This window comes from Pelodiscus sinensis, chromosome 21 (assembly GCF_052426305.1).
Source record: "Pelodiscus sinensis isolate ZL-2025 chromosome 21, ASM5242630v1, whole genome shotgun sequence".
Lineage (NCBI taxonomy): Eukaryota > Metazoa > Chordata > Testudines > Trionychidae > Pelodiscus > Pelodiscus sinensis.
Genome location: NC_143072.1, coordinates 27,513,791 through 27,529,166, shown reverse-complemented (window position 1 = coordinate 27,529,166; position 15,376 = coordinate 27,513,791). Strand labels below are relative to the sequence as shown.

The 15,376-nt window shown below is 45.8% G+C and overlaps 1 protein-coding gene across 1 annotated transcript in view; it reads right to left on the bottom strand.

Annotated features, from left to right (window-relative positions):
• RPA1 (replication protein A1) overlaps positions 1-15,376 on the bottom strand; it is a 32,829-nt gene that overhangs the window by 17,037 nt on the left and 416 nt on the right. The window contains exons 2-7 of the mRNA XM_075904474.2: positions 14,337-14,384; positions 13,675-13,753; positions 12,252-12,360; positions 10,276-10,364; positions 4,067-4,156; positions 667-799 (exon numbers count right to left, since the gene is read on the bottom strand). Of these exons, the coding sequence (XP_075760589.1) occupies positions 667-799; positions 4,067-4,156; positions 10,276-10,364; positions 12,252-12,360; positions 13,675-13,753; positions 14,337-14,384 (548 nt within the window). The remainder of the gene's footprint in view (positions 1-666; positions 800-4,066; positions 4,157-10,275; positions 10,365-12,251; positions 12,361-13,674; positions 13,754-14,336; positions 14,385-15,376) is intronic.

The window sequence follows — 15,376 nt, the reverse complement described above, 5'->3', positions numbered from 1 at the left end:
AACAAAGTCACTTTTAAGGCATATAGCATGATAAAGTACCAAAAAATTCTCCTAGAAGCAACCTGCCTTTAATCTTTCACTCTTCAATATTAAGCATCCCCAGTAAAGCAGTATACCTAGACTGAAAGGCCACATATTAGAACCTTGCAGGAGTCCAATTTTCAGGTTCATACCATGGATAAAATATAGACTAAAGCAGATCAGCTTGTATAATTTAACCATCGATGTTCCCAAAATATTTATATCTACGTTCTCTTAAAACAGGATGTCATTTATCCTGAAGCCAGGGTGCACAAGTTTATGGTAGGGCAGTTAAACAGGCTACTACCAAAAGGAAACATAACATGTCAATTGATTTTGAGGCAACATACCATACTAACAGATCAAAGATCAGCAGAGCCCACAGACTCTGTGATCAACTTTTATCATGTGATCCAGAGCCTAATCTCTGATTATCAGAGTTCCTAGCACATAGGGTAATCAAAAAAATACCTTTAGTGCCTGCTGTATTGAGATAACTGACATGGTGTCCAAAAGAAATTAAAAGAATTTGACAGACTTAAAAGACTGGTATTTCTTCTGAGAAAGCAGAAATTTACTCTGAGTGTTATTTCTTCATGCCTACAGCACTCTTTGAACGTGGACAACAGAGATTCTGTAACTCACTTGGACTGGTATGGATTCAGACTTGCAATTGGTACAACTTTGGACTGTGATCCACCAGGGGTGCTCAAGAAGCTGGAACCGCCTGCTTTCCCATACTGCTTTGTGGGGCCATGGTACTTCACCGCAGTGGGACCTAGAAAAAACACACACAAGTTCAGCTATATAGAACTCAGACAAAATGATCTTACATGTCTCTAAGCATCAACAAAGGTTAAAATAAGTTAACTTCAAGTGGCAAGCCCATATCAGGTAGCACTCTATTAATCTGCAAGAGACATTCTCTCACTGAGGGTACATCCACATTTGCTCCCTAGTTTGGACTAGGGATGCAAATGTAGGCAACCGAAATTGCTAATGAAGCGGGGATTTAAATATCCTGCACTTCATTAGCAAGATCTCGCCCGGCGCGCTAGTCCGAATCACAGCTGATTCAAACCAGAAGTGCGCGCCAGGACACAGTAGTTCGAACCAAAGCCCTTGGTTTGAACTAACGTTACTCCTTACTTTTTTATCCCCGCTTCATTAGCAATTTCGGTTGCCTACATTTGTATCCCTAGTCCGAACTAGGGAGCAAATGTAGACATACCCTGAGCTACAGGAAGATGATGTCCATAAGCAAGTAGAAAGAAATGCACATAGGCATTTATAAGGCTTCAGTCAACATGGTATTTAAGCAACAAAGAGTACGATTTTAAAGACATTAATCACTGTTTTAAAGCCCTTCTATTCTGGAGTCACAAACTGCACCTGTTTCAGAAGAGAAATGTTTCAGTCTTTTTTATGACTATTAAATAGTATAAAAGAACCAGGAATGGCAGCCATGAACAAGTGTCCACAGATGTTCGGTTAGAAATATTAGCTGAGTGCCCATGAAGTAATTAGTAAGCATGAACCAACACCAATAAGTGTGACAAGTTCTGCGATTCCTTGGAGAAATCCATCACATAGCTTATAAGTCTATTTATGCTCCTATGAATATAGACTGGATCACCAAATACATTTAAATAAGGGGTAAAGAAAATAAGGTAAGAGTCATTTTCACTTCCGTCTTAATAATAAGCAGGTTTCAAAATTCTCTATTTCAAAATGTTTCTCTAACAATGAAATTTGGGGAAAAAGTCCAAGACAGGTCCCATATTTTACTCGTAGCTCAGACTTGGATTGAAATTTTTTTGTTTGAAAAATAATTCTACAGCTAGACAGATAATTTATGCCAATTTAAAGCCCTCAGCAAGAACTAGTATTTATAGAGAGAGTTTCAATTGAGTCTCATCCATATAACATCTAACCATTCTGTTTCAATGGCTTAGCACAGACCCACCCTTTCAATCAGTTGGGAACCAGAGGGTCACAATGTAGTTTCAACTAAACAAAACGCTAATAGGAAGAATGTGCAATATATGCCAAATAAAGTCAAGAATTTTTACCAAGTTTCTTTCATGTGTTTTAAGATGGACTCATCGTTCTTCCCTCACAGAAGGGGTCAAACATTTCAAAGGCTGTAATTCAGAGGTGGGCAATAATTTTTGAAGGGAGGGCCACTTCACAAATTTCAGAAGTGTCCGTGGGCCGACCCAGAAGGGGCAGAGTCTTGGGCGGAAAGGGTGGTACATGTGCGATGAAAAGATGCCAATATGTTTTTTTACTCAACAAAGTAATTACTTTGTTGCATATAATGCATACAACATTATCCATAGATTATCATAGAAGGCAACACTTGTAAAATCTGTAACAACATCGTTAACATTTTGAAAACACCTGAAGCATTTGTAACAACAAAACCACCAACATTAAACATTTAGTTACATCAGTGGTGGGGATCCAACCTGCGAAGCGGACATGGCTCACCAGGGTTAGCCCCGGCAGCCACCAGTGCTTTATTTACATGCACCTCCACCGGGACAGCTGCTTGAACCTCCCGCTCACCATGGAGCACCATCTCTAGCCAATGGGCGCTGCTTGAATTGGGACACCACTTCCTACAGCTCACATGGGCTGGGAATGGTGATCCACAGCCAACAGGAGCTTTAAATGGCCATATCTGCAGAGGCACAGGATAATCAGCACTGGCAGAAGCCACATCTTACTTATTGCCCACCTGAGTTTAATGCAACTTATGTGCATTAAATTTAAGTGGAAAAGAAAAAATGCAACTCAGTGTGAAGAAGAAAGTCTATGTTGGACATTAACAAGGAAGACGAAGTCAGGTGTCACTTCTGATGTTGCAATGCAGAGCACTACTGCAAGATGGTCATCACTGACAGAAGAGCTGTTCTTAGATTTATTGAATTTCACCACAGAAAATGTCTGCTCGCAGATGTAAGTTGATCTGAACAATACCAGCATCTTTTGGGCATGAACCTTGACCTTCGGAAAACTTTGTTCATTGAGAGATGACTAAAATTCCAGAAGTGGCGTTGATTTGAATTGCTCTGCAAGCAAGGCATCACTCTGCAAGTCAATAAGCTCAATTTGGGGGTCACCTGGAACATTGTCCACCATGTATATGAAAGGAGAACAAAGCCATGCGCCCCACTTCTTACCTATTGCCTGGCAGCTGCCCGGCAGGCACAAGCCCTTTGAATAGAAGCAGTTGAAAGGCTCCCAGGCAACCAGACAGTGGGGAAGAGGTGTGAGCTCTTTTCAATTGCTTCTGTTTAAAGGGCTTGAGACTGCTGGTTGACTGCCAGGCAATGCAGCCACCCAGCAGGCGAGCCCTTTAAATAGAAGCAGTTGAAAGGGCTCACATCTCTGGCTTCCTAACAACTCAGTAGAAGCTGGACGAGCTGCAAGTCCTTTTAAGTGCTTTTATTTAAAGGGTTGGCGCCTTCCCTGTGCCTGTCAGGCAACCCGTTGCCTAGCAGCCAGGGAACACAAGAGCCCTTTGAATAGACACAGCTCCCGCCCCAGTCCCAGTCCAGCAATGTGCTAGAGGTGTGAGGAGCTGTGATCCCTTTCAGCTGTTTCTATTTAAAGGGCTTGTGCCTTCCCTGCAGCTGCTAGGCAAGGTGCAGGGAAGACACAAGCCCTTTAAATAGAGCTAGGGGGCGGGGCCTGAAACTGCCTCATGGGCCGGATCCAGCCCACCGAGAGGCTTTTGCCCACCCCAGCTGTAATTCCTTTTCACTATGAAAACAGACTGCAAAGACTCTTGGGCAGCAGCCTCTCACGGACCAGAAGGGAGAGGCGCCACTTACTGTTCGTTGCTGTCAACTTCTCATTCCTGGCTTAGAGCAGCTTCTTGCCCTCCCTTTTCTAGGTGCCCAGAAGCTGCCTCCATTCTCTGCTGTTAGAGCACCCTACGTTGGTTTTACTTTGCAGCCCTAATCCAACTCAGACTCATGATTCAGTCCAATAGGGCCAACTACCACTGAGACACCCTGAATGAGAAGTATCTTACCTGATGCTGAATTCCCAGTCTGCTGCTGTGGTTTGCTGTATGTTGTGGTGGCAGCTGGAGTGGAGGAATGCTGCTGCTGGTGCCCCTGTCCTGTTAGTCAAAGGGGGAAAAACTGCTTATAGTGCGATGGACTGGTGACCAAGGTAATGAGAACTGCCCCAGGGCGCCAACCTTACCTTTACAAGAGCCTAATCGCATACAACACCCTCTAACATTCAAATGCGTTACAAAGCAACTGCAAGCCACCCTGAGGCTATGTGCACAGCAGACACAGGACTGCAGCACAGCTATGGTGCCACAGATAAGCTTCTGTAGCACAGATGCTTCCCACAGCAATAACAGGGGTCCCATCACCAAGGAAACTCCAAAATCTCACCCAGCAGTAGATGGAAGCATTCCTCCTACCTGCACTCATGTTGAGGGTTACATCGCCGTGGTTACAGTGCCCAATGGATTTGAATTTTTCTCCACACCTCTGAGCACCATGGCTATACAGGCAGTCCCCGAGTTACGCAGATCCGACTTATGTCGGATCCGCAGTTACGAATGGGGATTTTCTCGCCCCGGAGGACTGGAGCAGCGGGACGCCTTCTGAATTAATCAACTACGCTCTTACATCCCTAGGCTATGCTGACCTAACTTTCAAATGTAGACCAAGCCTGAGCCTGCCACATCTCCCACAGCAACTGCTTTATGGAGACCCAAGTGATTTAAACTGACTTTAGGATGCCTGTCACAGGGGCTGCCCTTTGTGGGGTTGGGCACCCAGCTTCTCTGTGACATGGTCCACTGAAGAGAGAGTTAATTAGTTAAGAAACAGCTGGGTCTCAGTTCAATTCTCAGGCAGGCATCCAGAGCAAAGAGGATGCTCCTCAGGGAAGCTTGAGTAAAACCACTCCCAGTGGTGAGTTCCAGGAGACCAGAGGCTCCCAGAGAGAGTAACCAGCCACAGAACAACACAGAGAAAGCTCCAGAGGAGAAAGACTACAAAGCTCTCCAGGCAGAAAGGCTTGAGAGAAAACCTGAATTAGCACAGGATAGACTGCACAGCTTCAGAAAGAAGGGAAGCCCTAGGTCTTAAAGAAAGTGCTGGCTTGCTTACATAGCATGTTTGACTATTGATTAAATAGACTCAACCCCCAAAGAGGCATTGTTCATTGAACTCACTGAAAGTCTACTAAGGGAAAATGAGGAAGACATACCCACAGTGTCACAATGGGATATAATCTTGTTTTCAACAAGAGCCCCACGGAATAAAACACCCACATTCAAGCGTGTTATAAAACAAAAAAAACCATCTAGAGAAGAGCCACAGCAAGCGACCACTTTCTATTACTACTTCAAAAGAATTCAGGGTTGACAGTTATTTAAAGGGACATTATTAAATGCATTAGAGCATTCCTAAAACCAAAATACCCACCTGGGGAAGTGAAAAAACAGATCAACAGAGCCAAAAAAGAACCCAGACATGAACTACTTCAAGACAGACCCAAAAAAGAAAACAACAGAATTCCACTTGTCATCACCTACATACAGTCCACACCTTAAACCCCTCCAACGCATTATCCACAATCTACAACCTATCCTGGAAAATGATCCCTCACTCTCAGAGGCCTTGCAAGAACGGCCTATTCTTGCTTACAGACAACCCCCCAACCTGAAACTAATTCTTTCCAGCAACCATGCTACACAGCTACATCGTAAGCGTCTAGGAACCCCGGTGCAATCAGCCCCAGTGCAACTCTGTGCACATATCTACCCAAGCAAATTCATCACTGGACCCAACCACATCAGCCACCAAATCAGAGGCTCATTTAACTGCACATTCAGTAATGCGGTCTATGCCATCAAATGCCAGCAATGCCCGCCCCACTATGATATATATTGGACAAACTGGACAGTCCCTACGGGAAAGAATGAATGGACATGAATCAGATATCCAAAAAGGGAACATACAGAAAGTTGGTGGTGAACAATTTAACCTCCCTGGATACTCATTAAGGCATGGGTTCCCAAACTGGGGGGATGTGAAGAAATTTCAGGGGGGCATGAGGTGACCCAGTCCCCCCATTCATCTCACCTCCCCCCCCCCCACACCCAAGTTTTGCTGCTATTTTTGTTTTTCGGCCCCAGTCAGCTCCTTTTTTTTTTTTGGCTCAACAAGTTTTGCTGTTATTAAGGGGGGGGCGCCTGAGGGTTTCTCAAAAATCAAAAAGGGGGCATGATGCCGAAAAGTTTGGGAACCACTACATTAGGGGATCTCCAAGTTGCTGTTTTGTTTCTACAGTGTCCCGCCAGCTCCAAGTTGCTGTTTTGGTATAGAGTCTAGACCAATTCAACAAGCCAAATACACAGAAAGGTTCGGAACTCCACTTCATTCACAAGTTCAATTCTCATGCAAATGGTTTACATCGCGATATTGGATGGCTGGGACATTATCAACCAACCAAATAATGAAGGTGCCTATGGTTCTTTATGTCTGTGTAGAATCTAGTGTTAATACTCTTCCTTTAGTGATAGAAATGTAGTCGTGTTAGTCTGGTGTAGCTGAAACAATTTTCTTCCACTACTTGATCTGAGGAAGTGGGTCTGGCCCACAAAAGCTCATCACCTAGTAAACCATCTTGTTAGTTTTTAAAGTGCTACATAGTCCTGTTTTTTGTTTCAACTCTTCCTTTACATTGCAAACTAATGGTTCTTATCTGCCTCTTAACGATCTAGTCTTTAGGTGCTAATAGACTATTTTTTTATTTTCCTGCTACATATTGGCTCGGCTTTCCCTTTGAAATGTTTCTCCCCCTTCCCCCCCATCCAATTTTTCCTTCTCCCCTCTTCCCTTATTTATTTTTGGTTCTGGACATCCAGCACGCCAGTCATCTGAGGAAGTGGGCTGTGCCCACAAAAGTCATAATACCATCTACATGTTTTGTTAATCTTTAAAGTGCTACTAGACTATTTGTTGTTTAAGTTTTTCCTGTTACAGACTAACTCGGCTCCCCCTCTGAAATTATTTAAGTGGTTAAGCTTTTACATCTCTCAGCAGGAGGGGCTGCAGCACTGCAAAATACAAGAGCTAAAATACAATAACTTAATAAAACTCCTTAAAATGCAGAGAAAAAGGTGTTAAGAAAAGGTAAATCTAGACCTAGCACTAACCATAAACTTTAAAAACGAGCAGTCCTGTGACACCTTAGAGATTAGCAAATACATTATATCATGAGCTTTTGTGCTGATGAAGAATGTTTTACCCATGAAAGCTCATGATATATGTCTTAGGCTCTAAGGTGCCACAGGACTGCTTGTAGTTTTTAAAGTTACAGACTAACAGGCTACCCCTCCCTCCTGAAACAGCAGCAGGACAAAAGACAGCTCAGAGTGGGCAAGTGTGATGGCGAGTTGGGGTTTCCCCGATCCTGTACCCCCGTACCAGCAGGAACAGTCTCCACCAGCCAGTAGAACAGCGAGGGGTTTATTGATTTTACGTGATGTGGCTACTGGGGGCAGGGCCAGGATGGCTCAGGCCCTAAGGTTAGGATCCATGACCCCTAGCCCCCAGCTTAGCCTTTTCTCTCCATGCTTCCCAGACAGCAACTGCCTCCCCTCAAGGCCCTGCCCCCCAGCCCGGTGCTGGTCTCCACTCTCCTCCCTTTGTCTCTCTCCCTGGAGGCTGAGCCTGAGTGTCTGTGTTAATACACAATTGGGTGAGTAAGTGGCAATCACATCACAGCGCAGGGGGACCCCGGGTTACAGAGCAGACAGCCCCCCACTACACCAAAGCAAGACTGAGCCCAGGGAGGACAGCTGAAGTGAAGGGAGCTAAAAAGTTCCTGGCAGGCTGCGGGGGGCCAATCAAGGACTGAATCCAGAACCCATCCAGACCAAGTGAGGGGTCCTGAAATGGGTCCTGTCTAGCAAAAGCCAGAGTCTTGGAGAGGGGCAGTACTGCTAGAAAGGACACACCAATAGCAGGTACAATAGCCTCTGTTGAACTGTTCCACAGGCCAGTGTCCCCAAGGAGGAAGCCTTAGCAAGTCAAGACTGCAAACCCAAAGGGGGTTTTCTGTTCCACTTACAGACACATACACCCCCCTCGGCTAGAAAGCTGAGTCACTGAAGACCCGCCAAAGAAGTCACTGACAAGATGTAGCTGCCACCCCATTACCACAAACAGAGAAACAGGAGGACCACACCTGACCAGAAGGGAGTGCTCATGAGAGGCAGGTGCTGACACCACTACAATCTCCACCGTCCTTATTCTGCTGCTCTTTCCCTTCCTTTCCTTGAACTCGTGAAATCATCATTTCATGATCACTTTCACGCACACTGCATTCCACCTTCAGACTCACTACCAATTCCTCCGCTGGTCAGAATCAAGTTTGTCCCCGCGGTTGATTCCTCCACTTGCAGAAACACAAAATTGTCCTTAAAACATTCCAAAACCTTATTCGAAAGTTTATGTTTTGCTGCATTACTGTCTAGCCTTCTTTTGGAAAAGTAAGAGTCCCCCATCAGTACCAGGCCTTGTGTTCGGGATAGTTCTGTTATTTGTTCTAGAAATGCTTCATCCGCCTCCTTTTCCCGAACTGGTGGGTCTCCTGGAGACCCCTACTTGGTCACTTTTTGTTCTAACCCTTTTATCTTTACTCAGACTTTCAATTGGTCTGGCCTCATCTCCTCAGAACAAGTGCATTAAATCTAAAGAATATGTACAACACCTCTTCCTTCTTTACTCTGCCTGCCCTTTCTGAACAAGACTGCCCTTTAGACCCATATTCCAGTCATAAGACTTCCCACCAAGCCTGTGATACCAACGGAGTCATAATTAAGCTTGTGGATGAAGAGTTCCAGTTATCTGTTTATTCACCATAGTCCTTATGTTTGGGTGGCGTCAATTAGTTGTCAAGCAGATTTCCTCACTTATTTCCCTCCTGTTACTCCTTTGATTCCACTGTAAGTTTCCATGTCCCACAACAGCTAGCCCTCTCAGTGTCTTTTTTTTTTTTTTTTACACTTGCCTTTGGCTTTTTGTCTCCTGCCCCCCTTTTAATCTAGTTTAAAGCACTTCCACAACGTTCCCACTTATAACCCAGCTTTCATGAGGAAAAACTGATTTTTTTAAATCAAATTTCCAAATACAACCTCTGGGAGAGTGGCTTGGAAAATGTTTGCCTGAATGTTGACAGTTACAAGCAGATACAAAGGAAATACAGGCACTCTAGACTTACAAACAAAACCTCACTTGCAGCCTCAGGCGAGCAGGAAGAGGCACAGCACAAATGCTGGCTGGCCACCCCATTCTCCTCTGGAATCCTCAGCCTGCGCTTGCTGCCTCCTGGTGAACAGGGTGGGGTTTAGGTGCAGCCCACGTGGGGGGGGGCGCAGACGAGAGGAGGAAAGGGGCTGGCTGCAGGAGCCAGCAAAGAGCCCACATGGGGGAGGACAGTGGCCACAGATGCCCAGAAGTCCCCTTCAGGATCTCCACCTATCTCCAGCCGCTGCCTGGCCTCACTAACATCAGGGGTTCCCCAGCAGGGGATGGGGCTCCCTGGACCGCAGATGTTGCCACACCAGAGAGTTCCAGATGTGGGAGGTACAACCTGTACTATGTTTATTTGCAATGAAAAAACGTTGCAGCTAGGGATGTAAAATTCCATTTAATTGGTGATGTTTAACCAGCTAACCAATTAAAACAGAGCTGCTGCGAACAGGGGAGCTGCTCCAGACCAGACAGAGGAGCCTCACCTGTGGCAGGTCTTGTGAGGCTGGAGCTAGCCTGGGAACCTAACTAAAATGTATAACATTGTTTCTACGGGAAAATGGGTTACAAGTCCCCAACAAGTGATTTAGAAATGAACTTTCAGAACACAACCTGTTCCTGAGTTAGGGACTTCCCATAGTACAGAATTAGGCAACATCACATTTAAGAGCTATGCAGAAAGTTGCTAAAAAGTGTGATGATCAGCTGGTCAGATACTTGCCCATAACATGTCAAGGTAGGATCTAATCTATTTAGTCTGGGCTTAGATATCATGGTGACAAGCACTATACAAAACTCCAAGCTACACAAGTACCAGTGATATTTGAGAACTGGAAATCATTTCAGGCACAAGACAATTTAATTACTGATTTAAAAAAAAAAAAAACAGAGTAACCAGCTGAAAAAATAAGCAAATCTCAAACAATTCTATTGTCTGTAAGAAGTTCCTTACCTTCATTGTATGGTACTGGATTGCCAATAGCTGCACCAACCACATCAGCTGTTTTGAGAACATCTAAATCCATCAATATAATCACTCTCCTACAAACACAAAGCAAGCAACAGTAAAGACTCTTGACATCTTCCCAGACACCTGTGAGGGATCCTAGTCTGGAAATGAGTTTTGTTTGTTTTTGTTTTTTTAATAAACACAGGCACCACAATCACTAGAAAATGCAGGTTCCCTGAGAAAGCACGGTCAAGAAAAAACAATCCATCATCAACCAGAGTTAACCATTTAGTAAATTCCGATAGAACTGGCAAGTTGGTATCTCCTTTTCTCTGTATTGAATCAATCTGAATGATACAGTAAACATTATTGTAGAAGCATAAAAAATGTGCTAGATTCCTTACAACTCTGCTCCAAATGGTATAAGACTAAATGAAAGTGAGTAGCAAACAGGAAAGTTGGATTGGGGAGAAGGTCAGTGATAGCAAAAGTTCACACAGTTACACATTCATGCATGTAACAAACCTTCAAGACTGTGCTCTACCTTAATTTGCAATAGAAAGTTGAAGTACTTTACCATCTTAACACAAAAACAATTGTCAGCTGAGCATGTCCTCATTCACCCCCTCCTCCAACAAGTAATTTTGCAAGTAATTTTCAGCGATCGAGATGCAACAATTAAGCAGCTGAATGCATTTTATCTAGTTATTTCCATTTAATTGCTACACACACTAATATCTGCAACTATGCATACTGCAGCCACATACAGCAACATTTCTCTCTGCTGCCCTCAAACAGCCATCACAATGACATAATGCAACGGTGGGGAACCCGAAGGCTTGGGGTTTCCCTCCCTTGTCCCCTCCCGGCCATCAGTGTGAACTGACGCTGGTGCTCCAGCTACACAGGGGCCACTGTGGCTAGAGTGTCAGGACCAGCTACCCACTGAAGAGGGGACCGTTAGCTCTGCAGCCAAGATCAAGGCTGCATTGGGCCCACAGACTGTCTGGCAGGGGCAGGAAACAGCTCTGAATGCTGCAGGGAAGCACTCCTTGCAGGCACAGTCCCTTGTCACTCCCATTGTCCGGGAATTGGGGGGGGGCAGGAGGGAATGTTTCCCTGCAGCTCACAGAGCCACTTCCTCCCCCTTTAGTGGGCAGAGCCGCATGGAGCCACCTGCCTCCACAAGGTGCACCAGGTACGTGCTCCTATCCCTGCCCCCCCCCCCCCGCGTCAGATGCCACACTCTCACCCCCCACCCCCACATCAAAGCCTCACCACCACCGCCTCCAGGCTGCTCCTGGCAGCCCTCTCCCGCACACTGAACCCATTTTGGCTCCATCCCAGAGCTTTGGGGGGGTGCCAAAAAATGCACTGGCCCCTGGCCTCCAGAAATGTTAATCCAACCCTGGGGGTAAACCCTGAGCCTCGGCACTTCCCCCTCCCCGCCATGGGGCTGGAACTTGAGGGGCGTGTCTTCCTTAGCTGGGGGCCACATTTGTGAGAATTTTTTCTCGCCTCACTTGGGGACCAGGTCAGTGAGGGTTGGGGGCAGGGAGTTGTTGATTTTGCTTCTCACTTGTGTGTAGCCCCCAAATGATTTTTCTGTCGGTTAGTGGCCACTGACCCAAGAGTTCTACACCCCTAATATGTCAGAAGAACCACATGCCTCCTCCCTCATGCACCAAACACCTCCAATGGCTACGCCTATTAACAGGGCTCGACAAACACGATTATCTATTCGCCTGTGGCGAGTAGATTTCAGCCAGTTGCCCCGTTCACTGGCGGTCCGCGCATGCGCAGTGCAGGTCTCACGCATGTGTGGTGCAGGGCTGACGAGTGGTTTTCACCGCGATCATCGAGCCCTGCCTTTTAATAATTTCAAAACAGCAGCACTTCATCTCTCATTCATGTGAGATGCAGCAACATCCACTAATACAAATGCATTTGTGTGCACATATCTAAATATACATGAATACCTGCCATCCTTCAGGCTGTTAACGATGTATCTGTTAATCTGGCAGATACAGTGGGCAGACAAGCGCTTTTCTTCAATTAGAGAATTCAGCTGTGTAGCCAGCATGAACGCTGCATAAATAAATTAAATAAATAAATAAAAATACATACATACAGAAGAAAAACAGTAAAACAACCAGCATATGCATCCCTGAAAGGATGGCAATCATAGCTAACTAAAGTCACTCTATTCAAAAAACTGGTCCTGCATAGGTTGATGGCCTGCACAGTTAATCTTACACAAACCAGTGCAATCACAAACGAGAAAGTGTGACTATATCCCAAACATAAATTACATATTAACTCTCTAAAGTCTGAGAACAGAACACAGAGCTTTCTATATTCCCCCACATTTGCCACAGAAAATGCATCATGGCTTCTGGGCATCAGACACACCCTATCAGGAATATTTTGAAGAAATTCGTTCCCCGGGTAAAAAAGAAAAACTTGTCAAGTGGAAGTAGCGCAACATGACGATGCAGGGTCTAGTTGCAAGAACAAAACTAATAAGGAAAACTGCTTATTGGGAGAAAATGATGTAGATGAAGATGTGGATACATCTTCTAAAAGATAAAGATGAAGATCTAAGTGGTATCCACAGTTAGTAATTTAAATAATTCACTTTGAAATACATCATTCATCAAGACTCTATGCCTTTTAGTGTGTGATTTGACAAGTAAATTCCCAAGCTGTTTGCTGTATTACATTTTGCTGAAAAAAAAATTCTCTTAGCTAATCCTTATAGCTTGTTTTTAATTAGTTAACCAGGATTAGAATCTGTCATTCAAGTATACAATATAGAAAGCTACAGTAAAAGAAATCTAGAGTTGCCAGTTGCCACTGACTGTCATTTTCTTATCAGATATTACAAAATACATGCCTCTCATTTTGGAACATCATGGTCCAGATCATAATTACCTATTTTTCTTCAGCATAACTTATCTTTTCCAAGAGAACCCCAGAGGGGCCAGTGAGTTCAATCCGGGCTTACTCCAAAATTTGGGGCTTACTCCAAAATTAAGTGCACTCTAAGCACATTAAATCTAAGCTTCTTTGATAACTTGATTTAAATTCATGACTCAAATCACCTTGATTTAAATCAATCCACCCAGACCACCATTATTAAGATAGTCGCTAATCACCATTCCATAGAATTGAGCTGTTCTCTATAATAAACAAATTCTTGGACACACTGCAACAACTCAGAAAAGCTGGAGTTTATTTATAAGATAAAATACAGTTACAGATTCCAGCATCAAAATAAATTCTATACCATTCACATTCTGGAACTCAGTTCAGCAGCAAATACCACTGTCATTAATTCTGACCGCTGGGTCTAATTATTAGCCATGTACTTGTAAATTCTTGTGACAATGCATAACTTACAGGAGAGTGTGTTCACCCCATCGCTCATCAGCACACGGTAACGAGGTGGCCCATTTCCTGTGGCGATGGCTCGGATGTTCTAGAAGGAAAAACTTGAATTCTTAGCCCTGATCTGATTTTACAGGCATACATTAGAAACAACGAAGAGCTGACACCTGTTCTGGAGAGCTTACTCATAAAACAGAAAACTAAGATAGATGACATTCAATTAAAGCCTCTCTCAGACTGACTAAAACATGCTTGTGCAGATTCATGCCAATGAGCCTTTCAAGTACAAGTTGCTAGTACTGGTCTACTCACCTACAAGACTTTCACTTCTTTGGCAGCTCAAACGGAGCTAGAAGTGGTGGGGAGGGAGGGGAAGGAGCCTGCCACTTCCAGCCCTGCACAAGGCTGCTGCTTCCACCCCTTGTGATGCTGCAGATTCCCAGCCTGCGAGCCCAGATTGGGAGCTGACAGCCAAGAGCGGGGTTGGAAGTCTCAGCCCACAGTGCAGGGTCCTCTCCAGCTCACCCACTTCTGTCAAATCATTTAACCAGTTAAACTTAATGGTTGCCAGGTTAGGTACCTTGTCTTTATGGATTTGTAAAACGGCACATACACTTACAAGTACATTAAGCTACAGGTCACACGAGTAAGAGGACATTTGAAGGAATACTCACAATGACTTGGAGAACAGGTCTTAAATTATTCTCTCCCTGCATTATGGCCTGTAAAGGAAGATAGAGGATTTAATCCTTTTGATTGGAAATGATTTTCTTTAAACTTTGTAACCAGGGAGATTAGCAAATAAATAACTAGACTAATTATAATAAACTGCTCCCAAAGTGCTAAATCAAACGTAGATAGTATGCCAGCAATGTGAACATCCTGAAAAGTTCTGTTCACTGTAGAAGGAATCACACTGCTGGTACAAGGAAAAGGGCAAGACTATGTGCTGAGAGACGTGTTTCACCTAAGAAATCCCTGGACTTTATGGGAAGTAACAGGCCAAGTTGCTAGTTCATCATTTCTCACACAGTAGCCTGTTGAGCCCTTTCAGGCAGTCTATGGAGTTGCTGAAAGTAGTTCTACTTCCTACAGACTGTAACTTATTCAAGGACTTCAGAATTCTCTCTGGCACACCCCAACATTGCCCCCCCCCCCCCCGGGGTGCTCCGGAGACAGCTGGGGGAGGGGAGATTAGTCACAGTCCTCAGCAGCCTGCGCTCCCCTCCCCGCTCCACGGGGCCAACAGGATGGACTCCCCCAGTCCGCACCCCACGTGCACACCGGCCCGGGGACTGTCCCCCTAGTCTCAGCGCATGGTGCACCCCGCAACCCCGCCCATCCCGGGGGGGGCCCCCCCGCAACCCCGCCCATCCCGGGGGGGGCCCCCCCGCAACCCCGCCCATCCCGGGGGGGCCCCCCCGCAACCCCGCCCATCCCGGGGGGGGCCCCCCCGCAACCCCGCCCATCCCGGGGGGGGCCCCCCCGCAACCCCGCCCATCCCGGGGGGGGCCCCCCCGCAACCCCGCCCATCCCGGGGGGGGGCCCGCCCGCAACCCCGCCCCGCCCATCCCGGGGGGGGCCCCCGCAACCCCGCCCATCCCGGGGAGGGAGCCCCCCGCAACCCCGCCCATCCCGGGGGGGGGGTCCCCCCGCCCCCGCCCCCGCCCATCCCGGGGGGGGGGGCCCGCAACCCCGCCCCGCCCCCGCCCAT